Genomic DNA, 21,043 nt, shown 5'->3' on the forward strand with positions numbered 1-21,043 from the left:
GGTCTGTGCACCGCCCGGGTCTCAGCGATCGTGACTGGTTGGTGCACGGACCGGTCACCGTTGCGGACACCTGGGTGGTGCACAGACTGGTCACGGTCGCTGGGTCGCTACACCTCCGGCTTCTCCAGTAGAGCACACAAAACACACACGTGTCCAATTCTGTGACTTCCTGGGTGACGGAAGCCTGTGGGGAAGAGACTGAGAATCCTGGTTGAAGCCTGGCTGAGAAATAATCTGAACACTTCATGTCGGTGATTTGCAAGCCTGATCACAGACGACCAAGCTGAGCGAAACGAGATCAGTTACGATGATTACAGAATAGAACGTTAGAGCCAAAATACAAGAAGTCCTCACTTCCTTTTCTGAAAACGACTTTATTTTTTTAAAGCGTCTCTCCCCAAGGACTGCTCCCTGGCTGGCGCTCACACCCGCACGGCCCCGTCACGCCTGCCCCCTGACAGAAGCCCCGGGGACTGGCCCTCGCCCGTCAGGCCCTCCTGGAGCAGCAGCTGGTTCAGGACACTGCCCTGTCGCAGGGCCTGCAGCCCGGACGTGTCTTCACCGATGACGGGGACGCTCCCCTTCTGCTCCTGAGCCGGCAGGTCACTTTCGCTGTCGGACAGGGTGCACAGGAGGCTGTCATTTTCGTAGGTGGGGAAATAATACCTGAAAACAACCACGGAGATGCTGAATGACCAGTTACGGATTTCCCGGGACCTTTCCCGGCCGCTGAGGCACACGTACGACACTTCTGCCCGCTTCCTGGCCAACCATGTCAGCAGCGTTTTGCGAAGGCCGTGAGGGAGACATCTGAGGACTTCCCGTTTGGCCTTCGCTGGCTGACATTGGTCTTGCTAGCGTCCTTGCTCGTTACCGACCATAATAAGAAACCCACTGTCTGAAAAGGCAGCCTGCTCCGGCTCGGGCAGCTCTGGTCCCACACCTCCTCAGCGGAAGCCAGAAACGACACCCCCTCATTTCTGCTCACAGGTCCCGGTTCTTGCCTACTGGTGAGCAAAGTCCAAACACACTGACTCTGTCATACGCTGGTCCTTTAAGAACCTGACGGAAACCACTGTTTCCCGTGTTTCCTGCCCCAACCTAATCATTACGGGTTCCTTCCTTCCGGGGGATCAGAAAAACAAAAACAGAAACAGAAACAGAGCCCTCCACAGGCTTTACATGCTCTTCTGGTTCCTTGTCGGGACGCGCTTTGTGGCTAGTTTGGGGGCACCTCCAGAGATTTCAGCCGACGTAAGAAGATTTACAAGAACAAGGGAGCAGATCAAGCCAGGGCTGACCTGGCCTCTCACAGACTTGGGATTTGTGGGAAAACGAAAGCCTCTTGTCCTAAGGAGGAAAAATGGACGCTTTGGGGCTAGAGTTTTTGGGGGACCAGATGTAACAGTCCTTGAGAGTAGAGGGGCCTCCAAGCAGCCCCAGGGGTCCCCTAACTGAGGTTGTCTGTGGCGATGCGAGCAGCAACCCCAAAGGCTGGACTGGGAAGGGCACCTGGGGGCCGGCGACCCCTTGGCAGCTGCGCACAGCGGACCACCACGTAACGCCTGACGTGCCAATATGTGTCACGCGTAACAAAAGCCCTGCCCGTTGCATCCCCTTTGACACGGTCATTCCTAGGAGCTTATGTAAGTGAAGTAAGTAGATGAGCAAAAACAGGCAGGCTCACGGAGACTCGCTGTGCCCCAGGTTGTAAGAGCAGAAGGTACCTAAGAAATTAGGACATATTCAGACAGCGGGATAGTCAGCACCCACTAGGAATGACCCCGCAGGTGTGTATTAGCTACGCAAAGTGCTTACAACGTTTTGTCAGCAAAACGCAATGTAAAAACCTCTATTTCTGTATCTTTTTACAGACACATCCACCTCCAAATCGCAGAACCTGAAGCAGTTGGTCACACCTGTGGGGCAGGAATGACTTCAGTACAGGTTTCTGAAGATGCTCACTTTCCCCCGTAAGCACGTGACTGCTGCCTAAGCCCACGCGAGCGCAATCAAGGCGTGAAAAGGGGGCGCTGGGGTGCAGCACTCACTCTGGCTGGTCCCACGTGGCCACGTCGGGGAGCAGGGCGGCGTGCCCGGCCTCCTCCATGTGCGTCCGCAGCGCGGCCCTGGAGGGGAACGCGGCCCGGCAGCCGTAGCACCGGCCCTGGTGAACCTGCCTCCGGATGAAGTTGACCAGCTTCACCTGCTGGTAGAAACTCAACCCTGAAAAACAGACGTGCACAGTCACCCGGTCACTGGTCAGACCCGCTGCTGCTCTGCCACCATTTTAATCAGGAGCCACCTTCCCTCGCCAGCAGCCTGAAGAGGCGGCGGTTACAAAGCCTAACGACAGACACAAACAGCTCCAGCCGGCGGCGGCACGGGGTCACGGGCCGGCACGGCTCGAGTCGCTTTCCACGTGTGAGAGTGTTTCGTCCCCACAGAACCCACCGCAGAGGCAGCAGCGGCACCGCCTCCACGTCATACATCAGGACACTGTCCAGGGTCGCACAGCAGGTGAGCGGCGGGCAGGACGTGCCAGGGGGCTGACGGCCCAGAGCCCACGCTGCAGCCCACGCAGCTCACCGTATACGCGACACACAGACACGTCCGTCAGAGCAGCAGAGTGAGGAACAGCCCCAGCGTCCAGGGCAGTGGCCACTGAACTGCCACGGGGGGGGGGGGGGGGCTCCGGGGGGCCCGGGATCGAGTAGCAAGTCTGTCCTTCATGTGTGCACGCCCCGCACCTGACCGCCCCCGTGACACCGGGGACGACGTGCCGGGCGCCTGTGCGCTGACCGGCACACCTGCCCCAGGGCCGCGCGTGAGGGCCCGTGCACTCCGGCCGCTCCGGCACCTGCCGCGCCCCTGCGGCCCGGGGTCGCGGCCGGAAGGGCAGCGCCGGGGGCGTGAACGCTAGGCTGCCCCGACGGCTCTCGGCCGCTACCCCGCGTCTCACATACGCCGGGAAGGGAGGAAAGACGACGGGCAACCTAACCCGTGTCCGACGCGGAGCCCCAGTGGCCGATGGGGCCGCCGAACACGGCGCCTCCGCGCCGCACTTACCGAGCTCCGCCTTGGTGGCGAGGAGGTCGAACCCGTGCGCGTCCTGGAAGAAGGGAAGGACACACCTGTGAGCGCACACGCGTTTCCTCTTCCAGCTGCAGCTGCAAACAGCTCAGCCGCAGAGTCCGACGCCGCCGACCCTCAGTCCGCCGTCTCCGCCTCTGCGGCCCGACCGCTCCCCCCACTCCCACCAGGGGAGCCCTGGGTCGCCCGCGGGCGCCCGCCGCGCACCACGCCCGCACCCACGGCGGCCCTGGGGCCTGCGTCTGGCCGGGCCGTGCGCCACCGCAGAGGCCATTTCACAGATCCTGCCTTTCGTCTCAGGCTGTCACGGTGCCAGCCAGCAAGGTTCTCTCCTCTGCTCTTCCCACCGGTGACACGGACACGTTTCATGACCCAGAGGCTTGTTTACTCTGCTCCGTCTCTGTGGCTGTCCCTCTGGGCTCACTCGCAAGCTCACAGGGAGCAGACTGCCTAACCCCAGGGGGCATTCAGTGCGGCCCCCAGGCAGGGCCGGCAGGAACGCCAGGCCAGCTGTCCCTGCGGGCGACCGCGCAGAGGGGCAGGCGCGGGTCAGGGATGCTGCCAACGCAGCCCCGACCCCGGGTGGGACAGCCAGGCCCCCTTTGCATTCTGTGAATTAAACGCCCACACTGCAAACCAGACGCACAGGCTGGGGGCAGCGCGGCGCAGGGAGCCCGACCCTCTGCTTCCACAGGGAGCCCGCCGCGCCCGCACTGGGCCGGAGGAGAACTGTTTCTGAGGGGCCCACGGGCACAGGTTCTGAGCTGCGGGCCCCCAGCTCCATCGCGGCATCCCAGCGGCACCCAGACGGGGCTCATGTGCTGGGGACCCTCTCAGGGGTCTTCTCTGCTCCTTCTTGTCGCGGAAGGAGCCAAGGCCACACCCTGCGCCCCTCCCGCCAACCCCCAGGCTGGGTGACGGCCTCCCCTCCCCTGTGCCCCCTCTGTCAGCAGCACAGAGGGTCTTGGCGCACCTCTAAGGCTGGGGGATGCGGAAGCAGAGGGTCTGTGATGCCCCGCCCAGCAGCTCGCCCAGGCCCAGCTCGCGGCCCTGGGCTTGCGGGACCCAGGAATGGGGCACCCTTGGGGGGGCTGCAGGTTTAATTGGACATGGTGGCAGTAATGATCATCGTTCCCCATCAGAACCGAAATCCAAGCGGATAAGAGCTGCTCACCTCCATGTGGACACACAGCTTCTCGATGGTGTCCGCTTGCTTTTCACAAAACAGACAGACGGCAGAGACGGGGTGCTCCTCCCAGTCCGACCAGTCCCTGTGCCAGACAGAAAGCGGCAGACAGGGAGGGGCCTTGTCAGGGAGGGCGTGCCCCGTGGGCTGCGGTCCCTCCTCCCCGCTGGCCTCCCGTGACACCGACACCGGGTATGGCGGCCGTGCCACCGCAGCCGCATGAGAGCGACAGGAAGGGCGCCAGGGGCCGCCTGGCCGTGTCTGCTGCCTTCGGAGCGGCTCTGTCGCCCCGGAGCCGGCCAGCGTCCTTCCCAGCCACCGGGCTGAGCGTGCAGCGGCGGCGGCACGCTGTCAGGAGCCACGCCGCCGGGGCACATGTGTACGCTCCCGCAGGACACAGGGTGCTCTTTACAGAGGCAGCCGTGGGCCTCACGGGAAATGTGATCGCATCAAACGGGGCGAGTGTCAAGTCTGGTGGCTGACTGGCAGCTAGAGAACTCAAAACCGTATTAAGTCCCCCTCCAACCCCCCCTTTTTTAAAGCATTTCTTCTTGCATTTATTTTTTGAGATAGTGATAACGCCTGTCATCCCCAAACCAGGAAAATCAAGGTCCTGGGAGAGAAAAAAGGGGCAGTAGCACTGCACGAAGAGGAGGAAGACCAGGGAGCCCTGTCAGGTGGAAGAGAACCCGCCTCAGGCTTCTGGTGCCCAGCCAGTTGGTCACCAGTGGGACGGACACAGCACAAGGCTAACGGTGACCCAGTCGTCGTCTCTGCCCCAGGGCGGGCGGCATGGACGGGCCCAAGGTCACATGACTTCAAGGTCCGGGGACCAACCGAGTCAGCCAGGCCCTCTGGAAGGTGCTTCTCTCTGAGTGACGGGCCACCCGCGTGTCCCGTAACAGCTCTCGCGACCGCCCGCCCTGCTCAGCCATGTTGCATGGTGCGGGCGTGGCTCGCAGAGTGGGTTTCCTTTCCTGATCCTATCTTTTCAGAATGACCTTCCACACGAAACCAGCAACTGTTATCTGCTCCTCCAACGCCAGTCAGTGAGCAGCATCGGCAAGGCTTACTCTTCCTGATGGTCCAGCAGCTCCCGGTCATCTTCCGACTGAACTTCCTCCCACGACTTTCCAAGCTCCTTTGTACGAAAAACAGAGGGATGAGAGGTGGGGAGGGGACGGAGAGAGAAAAGACACAGAGCCCCACGAACGAAACCCACTGGACAGCTCTGATCAACACTAGAAGGCCCATGGAAACTGTGGTTGAACACGAAGAAGGACAAGGGCAGCCCAAATGCTTCTAACATGCCCTTCTGTTTGGAGGGGCAGCAGCCTCCTACCCAAGCCTCTTCTCTTTCAAGCATGTCAGTCAGGGCTTCTCAGCTCTGGATGCACACGAGAGTCTCCTGGGGATCTTTTTAAAAAGCCACCAATATTTCTCACAGAGATTTTGAGACACTATCCTGGCTAGACTCCGGGGTCCCCTGCGGCTCATGTCCCAGGCAGCAGCCACAGTGACCTTCCTGCAGGACACGTCCCTTCCCTGTCAGTGTGAGCCCTCCCATGGCGCCCCACATGGGGACAGCGAGATTCTGGGTCCTCGCCTGGGCCTCCGAGGCCTCCACGCCTCATCCCCACGTCTCACCAGCTCTGCCCGGTGCGCCCCGGCCACACTGGCCCTGCTGCAGGCCCTCAGACCCAGCGAGCTCACGCCTGTCCTCCCTGAAAAGGTTTCTGGAGATGACGGATGAGGTCGTTCCCCCTGCAGCCCGTCCTGTGCCCGCAGAAGCGCACGGTGCACCAGACGAGTGAACGTAGGAAAGGGACAGACACCCTCCGAGCAGCTGCGCTCTGGGCCCAGCCCAGCCCCACACGTGCTGCTGGAAAGACGATGTCCTGCTCCATGTCATTCTTCTGAGAACACCACCGAAACTCACTCACAGCTGTGAACACTTCTTCTCAAAGGGATTCATTTAACTAAAAACAAAGAACTCAGGTGCCATTTTGATTTAGGGGAAGAAAGAAAACCTATCATTCATTAACTGAGTAAGAGGTTTTGGAGCTCTCATCATCTATCAGCTCGTGCTGTGTCGACTCAAACAAGCAGAGATTGATCACAACGTCACTAGGGACAGTTAGTTCGGGCTCTGCTAAGTCCTCCCCAGAGTCCTGAAGCATCTGCACCTCATTACTACTCTGAGAATGGCCGCCACCGAGCCAAGAGGGTCCTTGTTAGCTGGGATTGTTGGTGTTGAGTTGTTCACGCATCACTTGGGCTCTCTGGACTCGGACGGCAAGGTGCTACTCCAGGATGGGCCCCTGCTGGTGTCACCCCTCGCACGGCCGTGGGCAACGCTGCTCATCATGAGTGTTGTCAGCCAAGACCAACAGAAACGACTGCCGCCCGAGTCCCAGCTCCCAGCAGCATTCTGCAGCTTCCTCGGTGCTCAGTATCCCAGAGGGGTTCTCCAGCCACGGACCGCGTGGGAGGAAACGCAGCCCTGTGTGCCTAGTGTTTTCAGGGACGAGGGCTTCGCGTGTGACAGTGGCCCTGACTTTCCTGGAGCGCCCTGCTTTGGTGCAGTGAGGTACACCACTTATTACGGAAACAAGCCCCAGGGTGAGAAAAGCAAAGCACGGTCTCTGATGAAGACGCTGCCTGCTGGTGAGTCATGTCAGGAAAGCAGGGACTGCCAGGAACACGGTCTGGAGTGCTGGTCAGCGAAGATGTTCGGACGCCTCCCCAAGCCTGTGCGTTGGATGGTTACATCCCCGAGAGGGCGGGGCAGACACGGGAGACACGACCCTTCCCCGGCGCCCCCCCCCCACATGCATGGACGTGTGCTCACACAAAAACCCACCAGTGTTCACGGTACACCATTTCGTTAGAGAACTGGGATTAAGTATGAAGGAAAGGCCAAGAGTTTTCTGGTTACCAGTGGCCTCGTGTACTCTAAGAATAAAAAGATCCATCAAGGGATGATAAAGTCACTATAAAAACAGCTCCCCTTAGAGAGCGCAGGGCGTGAAACATGAGTCCTAGGGACCACGCGGCTGCTGCTCTTGGAGGCGGCCCTGTCCCCACTGCTGTCGCCATGGGCCCCAACCCTACATCGGTGAGGCCACAAAGCAAAGTCCCGGAAGGAGATGGTCTGGACCATGCAAAGGGCCCCTGACGGATCTGCCGGCCTGCTGGCCTTCAAAACCGGATTCGCATCATTAACCATCGATGTGACCCCACCTGAGAAGGGAAAGGAACCCGCCAGTTTGCTCAGCTGGGAGGAGAGCCCGAAGCAGTCTGTCCCTTGGCCCTACGTCTGTCTGTCTGTGTCGCGACCATGAGTGCCTCTTGCCAGGAGCATCGGGCACTCCCAGCGCTGCTGGTCTGGAGACCCCGTCTGCGGGAGAGGGGGGCAAGTGCGGGGCCTGCTGCAGGAGCGTGCAAACGGGGTGCTCACATGCCCGCCTCCTGCCCAGCCTCCACACCCCGAGCCGTGACGCAGACCCAGCACCCGGCCGCGACGTTCTCCTTTCTGTCCCTGAGCACCTGCCACCTGGAAGGCACTCGGATGTCTGCCAGACGCCGCGGCAGGGAAGAGGGCCGGAGAAACGGAGCTGCGGATGCTGCGGCGAGGGCCGCCATCCTCCTGTCTCCTGCCCATGGGCACGCACGCCGGTGGCCTTTTCTCTTCCTACAGGTGACGTGTCAATCACTCGTGGCTTACGGGAACTTTCAGAAGAACCCCCCCTCCTGCTCAGGACTGTCGCTGACGGGGCGTAAGACACAGCTGAAGGAGCGCTGGGCACCGGCCCGCTGTCCTGCGGCGCGTACCACCAGCACCGGAAGTGGTCCTTCCCACGCTCCGGCTCCGTGTTGACAGCAGGGCCCTAGGGAGCTGTTGGGGGTCGAACCTCTCTCTGGGAAGCACCCCTCTCATTCAGGACACCGAGAGCCTGGGGAACTTCATTAGCCCCGTCCGCCCTCCTCAGAGGCGAGTCTCCATTGCTTCCAAAGTGCTCAGGCACTGTCAGCACGTTGTAGGTTTCCAGGAGTCATTCCTGCTGTTGGCTGGCCAACTCGGCAGAAGGCACCCAGGCTCACCTTCCCGTTTGTTACCGGAGAGAGCGGGCAGGGGAGGGGACAGGCCGTCAGGGACTAGGGGCGCGTTGCCATTGCTGACCCGGAGCCCAGCCTCGGGAGGGAGAGGCGGCGTCAGTCCTGGCCCTTGTAAAGAGTGACAGGATGGGAGGATACCGCGGGCAACGAGGCTAAGTGACGCGCTCGAGCCGCGTAGGCTCGGGAAAGGCGCCCCGCTTCCCTGCGCCCTCGTCTTCTGACCTCTGAAACGGGCTAAACGGCAACATAAATACGTGACAGCGCAAGAAAGCCCAGAAACCCTTTATCAGCCGTACCCTCGCGTGGTGTAATTTCCACCGAGTACAGCGCCTGAAGCCTCCGCTCTCTGGATGTGCGTCTCCAGGGCAGGACGCTGCCCATCACACCCAGGCGTCCGTGGGCCACGTCACCCGGGACGCCCGCCGCGACAGCTGGCCTCACACGCACGCTCGGTTTCGGCGGTCACGCTGCCTGCTGCCTGGTAACGAAGGCGCAGACTTTGCTGCAAGTGCCAGCGGAGTCTGAGCGAGCAGCCCCTCGGAAGTCCCCTCTGGAAGAGAAGCCCCGCAGCTACGACCCTCCTGCTCGTCCCGGCTCCTGAAGGTCAGTCTGAAAGGGCCCAGAAGAGGGAGTCCTGGGACTGCCTGCCGCGCTTCTGCAGCAGCTGAGCAGTTGGGGGCACTCCTGCCCGCTGCCTGCGGGTCGGCCTGGCTGTGTAGTCAGCAATGGGGGGTGTGAAGGGACCCGGGAGGGCTCGGAGGCCCGCTGCCTCCAGCGAGCCAGCGCAAACCTGCAGCCTGCCGTGGCCCCCTTCAGTGTCTGTCTTCCAACGCTCACCCCCCTTGCTTCAAGGGCAGTTAAATTCCACCCTGTCAGGACTCGTCAGCACAGACAGGAGTGCCCCCTGGAGCGGGGCTTTCCGGCCTCATGCCCGTACGACAGGCGAACGGCTTTAGGCCCTCTGCGGCTGACGGGCCTGATTCTGGCGCATTGACGGGGAGAGGAAAGAAAGGTCCCGTTTGCTTGCGAAAAGCGTCAGGAAAGGGGCTCCCATCTCTCTTCCGGCCCCACTGCAGTTACTTACCCCCTCTCTTCACACCAGTTGTAGTTTTCCTACTCTGTTATGTCAATCCCCCCCAAAACAAAAGACTGGGGCTTGATCGGGGCTTTCCTCCCCTAGAGAGATCAGCCACCTTTCCTCCTCCCAGACAAAACACAGCGTTTGGGCTACTTATGGTCTCTCACCAGCAACCCTGAGCCCATAGCTGGACAGGGAGTCTCCACCGAGCGGAGGGCGCTGGGGGTGACCCGCCTCAACCTAGCATAGCACGCAGCACAGCCGGAGGCCAACACGTGTTTGCCGACCAGAACACAGGAGCCTCTGGGGAACAGCGTGCGTGGACGCCCACGTGCTTCGCGTTTTTCTGCTTTTCCAGCTGAGATCACTGTGAGCTCTGGACATTTTTACTCTATGAACAGCTGGCAAATCCAGACACACCCAAGCCTGTTATGCTTGTACACCAGCATTTGACAGCCAGTCGTCCTTACGGCCCCTTTGCAGCCGCTGCTGGTGGGGAGAGCAGAGCTGTGTTCGTGGGAACGCAACCCAACCTCGGGGTGAAGGGAAAGGCTTACCAGGTAGTTGATGACGTAGAACTGGTCGTATTCCCGGTTCTTCGGGTTGACCCTCCGGTGCTGCTTCTTCCTCATGTGATCTCTCAGGGTGTTTCTGTCCCGGAAGGTCTTCTCGCAGTACAGACACTGCAAGCTGGACGGACATGGGGGGTCAGGCGCGCTCTGGCCTCACGGAGTCACAGTCGCTCACGCTGGGCCACACAGACCCCGCGAAGGGGACGCGACAGCCCTGCTGGGGCCCCTCGCGTGCTCCCTGGCTTGGTGGGGTGCACACTTATTTTCGAGTTTGCCAAGTTGTCTGTTTAGTGAGACTCGTGACAAAGATGGCTAATACCCCAAAATTATTTTGACAGTTTCCTAACCAAATTGCCTATTCTAAAAACATAAACGCAGGCACGTTCTCAAATAATTATAACGACAACGAGCCCTGGCTGCGGCCACCGAGTAGCGATGAACCGTGGCTGGGCGTGTCCTGCAGGCTGACTGGCCGGCCGACTCCCGGCTCCGGGACCCACCGGCCGGGCGACCTGGCCGCCATTGCCTGTCTGACCTCTACGCTGTAGGCAGGACCTAGTCTTAGAGGGTTTTTAAGACATGTACATATTTATGCGTGTATAATTTATACGTATCTGACCAAAAACACGGGCACGTGTGCATCACATATGTAGATTGTAAACGAAATGCCTGGCACACAGCGCGTGCCCAGTACATGGTGGTTATCATGCTGACATTCCTCCGTACCCCCTGCGTGGATACTCCCACGGGCGGGATTCATTACCCGAGGAACCGGTGACGACAGGTTCCAACCAGTGATGCAGGAAGTGTCTTTCCCACACCATGCCTGACAGGTGACATCCTGAAACTCCCACCTGGTGGCCATCACAGCCCCACGAGTGGGGCTCCACAGAGTTAGTCTGAGCTCCCTTCTACACGAAAACTCGCAAATGACTGCCATTGAGGGTTTCAGTTTTGAAATCTTTTCTCGTCTCTACGGAGTACCATTTCAAAACGTCCTTATGCCCCTGAAATAACTATGGTCTTGGACAGGAAACGCCGGAGGAGCAGCATGCTGCCGATGAGCTAACCTGGCAGCGCGGTGCACACGAGGGGCCCTTCAGCACAGGAGTGCGGGGGCTTGTTTCCCTGTGGCGTTGATGGGGAATGTGACTTCAGAACTTTTTGTAATTGATCTATATCACTTGATATATCTTTTTAATGTTACTGCTCTCTACATGCTGTGGGCTGAGATGCCACACTCTTTAGTATTACATTTAAATAAAGAAACCTAAGTTTTGAGAAAAAAACAATCTTGGACCCTTTCCCAGAAAGGGAAGTGGCTAGATTTCTGAAAACCATTTTGGTAACCCCGAGAACCTCCTTCCTCATTTCTACAAGCTGAGCTCTAGAAACGCCAGGGTGAGGAGCGCTACCCGGGGAGAGGCGGGACGGGGCGGTGCACAGATGGGGGGGGGGGGCAGCACAGATGGGCGGAGAAGGCAGACGGCGTCCCCCCGCCCACCAGGCTGGGCAGCACACCACAGTCTGACAGTCCATTTGCTTTACTGAACATGTAAAACAGTTACAGAGAAACGTAAAGAGATTCGGCACATTGGCTCCTGGGGACGGAGGGCCCCTGGGAAGTGGTGGGGGCGACAAGGCAGCACCAGCGATTGACCTCTTGGGCCGGGTGGTGGGCGCCTTTCACACCCTGTTTACCCACCGTGCGTGGGAGGCACCTTGTTTGATATGTAAGATATTTTTATCTAAAAAACTTCAAAGGCAAGAATGAGGACTGTCAGACAAAGTATGAAGTCCTCCAACATGAACAGTTACTTCTGACTATTAACTTGTAAAAATCCACAGGAGCCCCGGGTTCACAGCTTCAGGGCACGTTTCCTCCGGGACTTACTTGTCAAGCTTTCTCTGTAACGCACGCAGAAATTCGCTGCAGTTCACAATGTTGTCGGGCAGTCCGATGTTGAAAGCATGTTCTCTGGACATGTGGTTCAAAAGGACAGACCTAGGAAGGAAGTGGAGCGAGCCATTACGGACAAGCTGTCCAGGAGCGGCCGGGGCAGCACCGGCGCCTGCGCAGTGACAGACAGCCCCGACGAGGCGTCCGGGCCGGCCCACACGCTGAAACGCGTGTCCGGGCTGCGAAGACGGGTTTTGGGGTGCCAGCCGTGCAGGATCGCACCCGTGCCTTAAAGGGGTTCCAAGATCATGTCACTCACTGCCCTCCACACGTGAGCCGGGTGTCTGTCCTTTAAACTATGAAATGAACGGTGCTTTGCCTGCTTTTCTGACTCACCATGGGCAAGGGGGAGAGAGAGCTGCCCAGGGCAGATGGACCTGCTCTGGCCTGCGGTCACAGAAATTCAGTGTTCTGTTCTTTTTTATTTTTAAACAAAAGTAAAACACTGAAAGTGCTAAAAGTTTAGTTGACAAGTCACTATAGGACGGTATGTCTGCAGGGGTTTGTTCACACAGTCTTGTCTGTCAGCCAGTTTAAGAAGTTTTACATTAAACACAAATTATTTTTGGCACTAAAGCATTTATTTCCCTACTCTGCTTAGAGCAACTGCAGTCTATCTTTGATGTTAGGCCAATGGAAAACATCACTGCTGATACCATGGAAGGGTCCTGAGTGAGCCCCCGAACTTAAGGCAGATACGCACTGCAGGCATGTGGATGAGTTTTCACATGACAGTCGACACGCATAGTGGCAAACCTGTTTCCGAGGAATTCTTCATTGCAAAACATACAGCTGCCACGGAAACCGTTATCATTCCGCTCCCGCTGCTGCTGTTCCAGAATCCCTTTCTGTAGAGGAGAAACAGCGTCTGATATGGTCTGCGACAAAGGCGGTCAGCCCATGGACAATGCCGAGTCTGGGTGGGAGGCACCGGGTCGGAGCACACAGGGGTCGCGCACAGGGACACTGACGATATTCACAACTTCGCCGCTCCGCCTGCACTAGAATTCCACGTCCCTATTGGTGAACGCCTACGGCTGCTCGGTTGGGACAGCCACGTAGGAAGCTCCCAGTCCTTCCCTACCTGGTCCTTCTCCCGTCTTTACTAGTCATATCTTCTCACTCTTTCAAAACCAAGCATGTCGGTGGGATTGTTGATGTGCTCCTTTCTGTAAGCCTGCTTCCTCTGTAATCAAGTTCTGACCAACTTTTCACTTGCACTCCCTCTTATTCCTTTTCTCCGCCACCGCCGATGGCACCGCAGGCTGCCCCGCTCCACGGGCATGATGGGATTGCTGCAGGACGCCCCCAGGGGTCCCCTGAAGGCAGCCCTCCTCCCACCATGCCCCACCTCTGGCTGCTAGAAACACTTTTCTTAAACACCATCCACACGCATAGCTGCCCTGTTATTCTCTAACTCAAATAATTTTAAAGATGCTTTGGTAACACCCTGCTCGAATTGCCTCTCCTTGAGGCATTTTAGTTTTTCCTTTTTCACTCTTGCAAATACTATCTGTTCTTTGAGATTCACCTCGATTCCCGCTGCTATCAGGCAGCCACGTCTAGACCACAGTAAACAAGTAAGAGCTTTGGCTCTGAAACACGGAGCAGACCCAGGTCTGAAACCTGGTTCTCCTCTGTCCTCGATGCAACCTCCTCAGTCCTCAGCTTTCTCCTTTCTAAGATGACAATGAAAAGAGCTCAGGGCCCCGCTTACAGGATCAGGTCATAACTTAGGTAAAGACTGGAACGTGCGCAGGGTTGTAACAGGCTGGACAGGCAATGTCCGTTCCCCTGCTCGTCACCCACCAGCCCTTTGGTAGCTGCCGCCCGCCTTCTCTTCTGAAAGGGGCGGAAGACGCTTTGAAGTTACAAAAAAGGCTTTATGCTGCTCTTACAGTACAATGGCATGCTACTCCCCAGCTTCTCTTATAGCACGGGGCTCAAAATAGGAGCATCATGAAGTTTATTGCTGATTCTCTAAGTATTTATAGAACTGTATAAAAATGAGCTGGGATCCAGAAGCTTAACACATTCCATGTGGACTTTTTGGAATGTATCACCAAACATCTAGAAATATTAATCTAGCGGAGGAAAAATAACCGAGAAGCTACCATAATTAAAATCAATTCACGAACTGCTTTCAGTCGTAACGGAAGCATGGATATCACACTTCCTTGTAAACTACAAAACAAGCCGCTTCACATAGCTCATCAGTTTTCAGACATGGGATAGCAGGGCCGTGGTCCTTAAGAGGAAGAATAAATACACTGTCGTACACTGAATACTGCTGGCCAGTCCCTTCTGCCTGCAAAGTTTCTTTTGAGAGATCAGCTGAGTCTTATAGGCACCCTTTGTAGGTAACTCTCTGCTTTCCTCTTGCTGCTTTTAAGATCCTCTCTTTATCTTGAACCTTTGGCATTTTAATGATGATGTGTCTTGGTGTGGTCACTTTCTTTTCTTTTCTCACCAGTTATTATTATTAAAAATATTTAAATTTATTTTTAATTTTTATTTATGTTTTAATACCCAAGGATGTTTTCATTGCTTTTTAGAGAGAGAGGAGGGGAGAGAAACACTGATGCAAGAGAGGAACCGATCAGTTATCTCCCATATGCGCCTCGACTGGGGACCCTTCACACCCGGAATGGGGACAGAACCTGCAACCCAGGCTTGTGCCCTGACCAGGAGTTGAACCCGCAGCCTGTCGGTTATGGGACGGTGTTCCAGCCCACTGAACCACACCGGCCAGGGCTGCCTTTCTTTACTTGTCTCAAGAATGTCTGTAGTCCTCTCCCCCACAACTCCCGCCAAGACTGCCCCAGGCTCACACGTGCCCTGTGGTTGCTGGTGCCCTGCCTCTAAGTCTCAAACCACAGAACCTCCCACCACCCTGGGACTCAGGCTCCGGCGTGTGGAGAAGGGCACTCATCCCAAACTCAGCCACGGACTTCCTCAGTATGTGGATAACCGCTCGGAAAACCTTGCTGATGATGCCACTACCTTCATGTCGTCCACTTAAAGTGTCCCCCCCAGAGTGTGAGCGCGCTGCGGGCAGAAGTGCTTTATTCACCCTGGGGTCCCCGCTGTGCCTCAGGCAGGGGTCACAGCCCCTGGTCAACGGGGTGCCCTGTTTCCTGTGGTCTCCACTTCCTCTACCCCCTCGACCCGGTAGGACTCCGGCTGGAAGGGAGCCTCAACGTCACCGTCCCTGACACCCGCTTCCCACCGTTGTTTCCTTGCTGTGACGGAGGAGACAGTGCTGAGCCTTCACGGCGGCGCCGGGTGTCCTTCCGGGGCACACATGCCGATGTCTGCTGACCGGGCGCCGGTGAGGAACACACAGACAGGAGCCACCCAGGCAGTCAGGAGACACATTTCTCTCTTCTTCCTCTTCTCCTCTCTCCTTCCCCCTCTCCCCCCTTCTTTCCTTTCTTCCTCTATAAAGCATGGTATCTGATAGGAGAGCTGCAGTGTAAGTCTGAAAGTCCCTTACGAACAAAAAATACCATCTTAGGGGACAGCCCCCATAAAGCCTCCCAAAGATGTGCGGAGCAGAGCCCTGTGGCTTCATTTTCCTAAAAAGTCTCAGGCTGGGGCGACAGACTAGCTTTTATTCATGGATTTGTGGACTAGAAGGATGAAGAGAGGGTCACAGGTGTTACGTGTTTGAACTTCGCAAAGCAGCTGATGAAATCAGATGAAACTGTCATTGCAAACAGGACCTGGATACAGACCACAGTTGTGAGAACGCGAGAGCAGCTTCCGTGTCGGGCGAAGAGCCCTAGTGACACCTGCCTGCTGCTCTAATTGGCTTAGGTGTGGGGCAAGGGGCCGGCACCTGCCTTCATGTTTATTCACGGGTGGGGAGCAGGGACTTCCTCGCAAGGGCAGGTGCGGCAGGCGGCACTCACCCCAGTCACAGGGGACACGCAGATGAAGGAAACGAGAGAGGGAGCTAGGTGGGAAGTTACAAACACCGGCCGGTATAGGAAAAAGCAATTTAGAAAATGTCAATTTAGGTTAAGCACTTGCACACAGCAAGGCAGAAAGTGATGTTTAGAGCGGCAAGCCCTATGGGAAGAGCTCACACTGACTCCGGGAAGCAAAACCGAGGCCGACGCCTTCGGACGGCAGAAACGCCGGACAGCCGCTGACACGGCACATCCGCACGGCCCCAGGGCGGCCAGGACAGGGGGGGCCCCGCAGAGCCGCCGGGAGCCACGCGCGCTCGTCCCACGGAACGCAGCAAACCCACCGCCGTGGGAGCGGGGCCCGAGGGCCGCAGGCAGGCCGGGGAGTCTCCTGGCCTCCTGCTTCCCGCCTCCCGACCCCGGGCAGCCGAGGACTTCCCTCCCACCCCATCCCATGAGTGTTTCACGCTGCTCCTCAACTGAGAGCAGAAAATGGGGGTGAACAAAGAAAAAATAGGGTAGGGTGGGCACGAGCCGAGGATGAAGAATAACAAGAAGACATGTGGAGGGGGCGACCCTCCTCTCCTTGTATCTTCCAACGGGAAGTGTGGTATTCCCATGTTAATCTCACGCAGGCTCATTTTTCTGTCACTCCCTTTCTCCTGCCTGATGGAATACTCAGGATGAGGGAATTAAAGTACAAAAAACTCGGTAAATTTTCAGTAGTTTAAAGAGTAGGGGACAAGTTTGATGAACAAATAAAACAGAGACATGAATAAATTTTGTGTACAGATGTCGATACATGGTTTCAGCCACTTTGCAAAACAGAATCTGCGTGCAACTTAAACAAATCAGTAAAATCCACCAGTCTCACCATTGTATGAGAAATAATGGGAAGTTGACTTTGACAGCATCAAAGGTCTTCCTACATAAATGGGAGAACACATGTCAACAACTAACAAAAGGCAATAAAACAAACAAACGAAGCCAGAGAGCGATTTCTTTCCTGGATGAATCGTGGCCTGGAACCCATGGGCTCTGACCCCACAGCTCCCCTCGCGGGAAGACACCAGCCCTCCCCCACCCGAGGCCGCGATGGTGAGGCCAGAGCCACCCGCTCGCTGCACAGGGTAGACAGACAGTTCCCTTCTACTTGGAGTCTCTCTGAGGTGGTGTTGGAGGAGTGAGGAAAGAGATAACCAAGAGAACATTTAAAAAAATAGCTAGCAGAGAAAAAAATAACATAAATGTAACCATTTACATAAAATTAGATCATCATAATGGAAAAAAAAGCCTAAGTACAGAACAAAAAACCATGCAAGAGCCAAACACAGGAGAACTAGAGAAGCCACGCTTCTATTGGTATAATAGAGATGAGGGAATCCAGCTGGCGAGAGGAGGGGCCTCCTGCCGACGGAGCGGGGACCGTGGGAGGCTCACAGCACCAGGCGCGTCCGGGCCAGCCCAGTGCCACCTGCCTGGGGTAGTCTCTTCTGGGACAAACTCAGGGTCAGGTACAGGCCTGTGTCTCTCTAAAGATAGAGGAGACTCTGAAGACACTCTATCTTCAGGTTGTAAAAGAAAACACAAGAAGCTTAGGCCTAAAGGAATGAGAAACTCCTACCCACCACTGTCCTAAAATAATAACAGATCAGATTTTCTTCAAAAAAAGCCTTGGCTTTGGAAACCAGACACTTACTTATTCAGGCATGTATTTATGTCCTGTTCATCCATTTTCCTTCATTCTTACAACTGTCAATTTAGGAAATGTCACATTTGCTTACAGAGGAAGATGACATTTGACGAGGGATCCTGGTACAGCTGCAGTGGGCACGGGTCTGGGGTTGGGAAGGGTTTACGTTGCCCCCCTCTTGTTTGACATGGGATATAACATGGCTCTGAGCGTAGCTCTTAATATCTTCGACCTTGCTTTTCTGTCTGAGCAGAGAAAATGATACGGCCTTCCTGATCTCACAGAGCCAATATATATTAAAAAATGCCACAGAAAATTTAAATTCAGGTGGTAAACTGCAAGACCAGGTTTACATTTGTTTCCTAAATGAGAGCATTGATTGCTCTGAAGGTTACTGTCACCCGGCGGTCACTGCAGCTGCTGGTCCCGCCACCGTTAACACGAATGCCGAATGCTACTGGGAACAGCATCTTCTATTTGGGAAAGTCATGCTAGGAGCAATCACAGAACCTGAGCTTAGAAACTGGGCAAGAAAGGTGTGAATGGAGCGTGACTTTTCCTTTGAAGCCACTGGTAGAAAATAATCTGATCCTTTACTGGAAGTCACTAAAATCTATTAGAAAAAGGCATGAGGACGGGAAATCTTCGAGAAAGATATATTATTTCATTTTGTTCTTGTTTTATTGTCGGCGGAGGTGGGATAGATGAAGCAGCATTAAAACCAAAGAAACACTTTCTCTCAGGAGGATCAAATTGCTATATAGGTTAAAATTTTCATAAAATATTTATAGTTATCATAAATGACCTCTCAAGCTGACATTTACAACAGTGATTAAAAAAATTACCCTCCGTGCAGCTAAGTGCATGTATTCCTTCATCCCGATTTAATTAAAAGCTACATCTTGCCTCTGAGCGCTGATGGCTGCCAGGTGCCTCCTGCAGACAAAGGGAACCCAGGACTGGTTACGCCTCAGTGAGGCGGGTAACCCGTGATTACAGACGCGGTGCGGCAATCGGGGCGCTCTTTGCCGAGTGGGGAGCCCTGACTGTGAGACTTCAGAGACACACCACGCCAGTGCTTCAGGATCAACTTCACCACCTTGTGAACAAGGCCCGGAGAAGACACAGGCGCGAACGTCCAAGTTCAACCCTTGAGGCATCTCATCCAGCAAGACAGACAGATTTGTAAACCACTAACTACAGCTGAAAGGCCACGGGAAGTCGCGCTTAGAAGAGGGCTCCTCGTCCTGACAGGGGGCCCCTGGGACGAGCTGGCGGCAACGCGGCATTCGCGCAGGCGGACCGGTGCGCGGGGGGCGGGCGCAGCACCCCCCCCCCCCCCCCCCGGGCTCCCCAGAGCTGCAGCCTCTCCCCGAAGGGCGCAGGGCCGTCTCTACAGCGGCCGCGCGTCCACCTGCCCCCGCAGCGCGGAGGTCGCCGCCCGGTGCCCGGCGCAGACTTGCTGGAGGAACGACGGGCTGCGCCCCGGGTCACGCGCAGAAGAGGTCGGGGAAAGGCACGGGCCATGCCCTGGAGCCCAGAAAGGCTCAAGGCGGCTCCGATGGTAAAGACCGCGCAGGCTTTAGAAGGGACTCGAGGGGTCTGGATGTGTTTTCCTATGAAAACTCGGGGGGCCGTGTCAGTCGCCTGGAGGGCGAGCGCCCGCCCAGACCAGCGAGGCTGAGGGCGCTGGGACTGCTCGGGGCTCGGCAGAGGAGGAGTCGGCCATGACTCGAGAGTGGAGCTCCCAGCTCGACCCCCACCTCTTTGGAGGGGAGAAGGGCGGGAGACTGAGTTCGGCCACCGATGGCCACCGACTGAGCCCACCCTGCCCACGCTCCACGAGACCGGAAGGACAGGGTTTGGACCGCTTCCGGGGGATGGGCCGGGGCGTGCCCACGTGCTGTCTTCGGGCCCCGAACTCCACAGGGACATACAGCTCCTGTGTGTGGGCCTGCACCCTGTGTCTCTTCATCTGGCCGTTGTTCATTCATATCCTTTCATATCTTTGTACTTCACGGGTCAATCTAGACGGTAAATGGGTTTCCTGAGCTCTGTGCGCCGCTCCAGCTCATTAATCAAACCCATGGAGGGGCCCTGGGAACCTGAGTTACAGCCAGTCGGTCAGAAGCAGAGGGGACAGCCTGGACGAGTGGGGGCAGTCAGGTGGGACTGAGCCCTCACCTGATGGGACCTGCCGCTCCCCCTGGGTAGGCAGTGTCAGAAGGGAGCTGACCTGCAGGACGCCCACCTGGTGTTGGGGACCTGCCTGATGATGTGGGGGGAAACCCACAGGCGGGAACTGGTATCAGATCATCGAAATTTTATGGATGTAGGTATTTCTAGGGACCTGAGGTTATCTGTAGGCAGACAGTAAAGATTAAGTAGGGGTTTGAGTCCTTAAAAGAAATCCTGGTGGGAACCAGGATTATCACAGGTGGGTCATTCTTGATTAAGGCCAGTGTGAGTAAGAGTGAAAAAACTCCTGGAAATTAAAAATTATAAATAAGTCCAAGCAAACAAAATCCATAAAATATAACAGTAAACTCATTCCTATTTTGCAGATTTTAAGACAGTACAATAGGAAAATAAGAGAAACTCAGGGAGCCCTGTTACTTGACTGGGTTTGCTTCTACAGAAAAAGCATATTTTTTTCTTACATATAAATCAGCATCCTACAATATCTCTCCTTAGGGGACAAATGATCATTTGGGATGTTTACGATATATAATCTGCTTCAGGGACTTTCTCAGATCACATGATTATGGTAGAATGGATTTATTTCCCTCCTAGATCTCGTGAGGATTTAGAAACAGTGAAATCATAGCTCTCTCTCATAATATATTATCTAGTCAATTTCAAAGATACGAGGACTCCTAATAAATAACCCCTAAAGGAGGAGTGAGTCAATTTCAAGTAATAATTGAGATTATCCACAACTGGTAATGAAAAACCACACTTTTAAACAAAATTAATAATGTAAGAAATTAAATTTCTGTTCAACTCATGAAAATGAAAATTTAACATGTATAGTCTAGACCAGTGCTCTAAACCCTGAGCTACGGAGCCTAAGCTGCTACCTTTTTTAAAGACGACAGATGCTGAGATTTTAAAATTAGCTTGCTTGTGGTGCAGGCTGAAAAGGAGAAAGGCCACTATGTTAATCAGGCCATATGCTTAACAGAGGACTGAAGCCGAGGGGGTGCAGAGCACATTCCAGTAAAGAGGGGAAAAATATGCTCATCAATTCAACTCCATTTTAGCCCAGGGCATCCCCGCTCCCCCCACGCCCGCCCCACTGAACCCTGGCATGTGTCAGGCAGCTACAATTACACTGAAATGTGTCAGCTTTGGTTTTATTTTAGAGATAATCCAGGAAGCAAAACAAAGCCAAAAATCCCTTCTGCATTTTTAACATGAAATGCTTT

General features: G+C 55.7%; 1 protein-coding gene across 3 annotated transcripts in view; it reads right to left on the bottom strand.

Moving 5' to 3' along the window:
* Nucleotides 1-354: 354 nt before the first annotated feature.
* The window catches only part of ZNF277 (zinc finger protein 277), a 53,567-nt gene continuing 32,878 nt past the window's right edge, over nucleotides 355-21,043 (bottom strand). For 2 of the 3 annotated variants that reach the window (XM_090287012.1, XM_090287014.1), the window contains exons 5-12: nucleotides 12,765-12,856; nucleotides 11,943-12,053; nucleotides 10,034-10,166; nucleotides 5,353-5,420; nucleotides 4,268-4,364; nucleotides 3,070-3,112; nucleotides 2,052-2,226; nucleotides 355-666 (exon numbers count right to left, since the gene is read on the bottom strand). In XM_090287012.1, the coding sequence (XP_090143138.1) occupies nucleotides 423-666; nucleotides 2,052-2,226; nucleotides 3,070-3,112; nucleotides 4,268-4,364; nucleotides 5,353-5,420; nucleotides 10,034-10,166; nucleotides 11,943-12,053; nucleotides 12,765-12,856 (963 nt within the window). In that variant the 3' untranslated portion in view covers nucleotides 355-422. The remainder of the gene's footprint in view (nucleotides 667-2,051; nucleotides 2,227-3,069; nucleotides 3,113-4,267; nucleotides 4,365-5,352; nucleotides 5,421-10,033; nucleotides 10,167-11,942; nucleotides 12,054-12,764; nucleotides 12,857-21,043) is intronic. The other variant, XM_090287013.1, reaches the window with a different exon arrangement.

The sequence above is a fragment of the Furipterus horrens genome, unplaced genomic scaffold (assembly GCF_987537825.1).
Source record: "Furipterus horrens unplaced genomic scaffold, mFurHor1.1.pri manual_scaffold_9, whole genome shotgun sequence".
NCBI lineage: Eukaryota > Metazoa > Chordata > Mammalia > Chiroptera > Furipteridae > Furipterus > Furipterus horrens.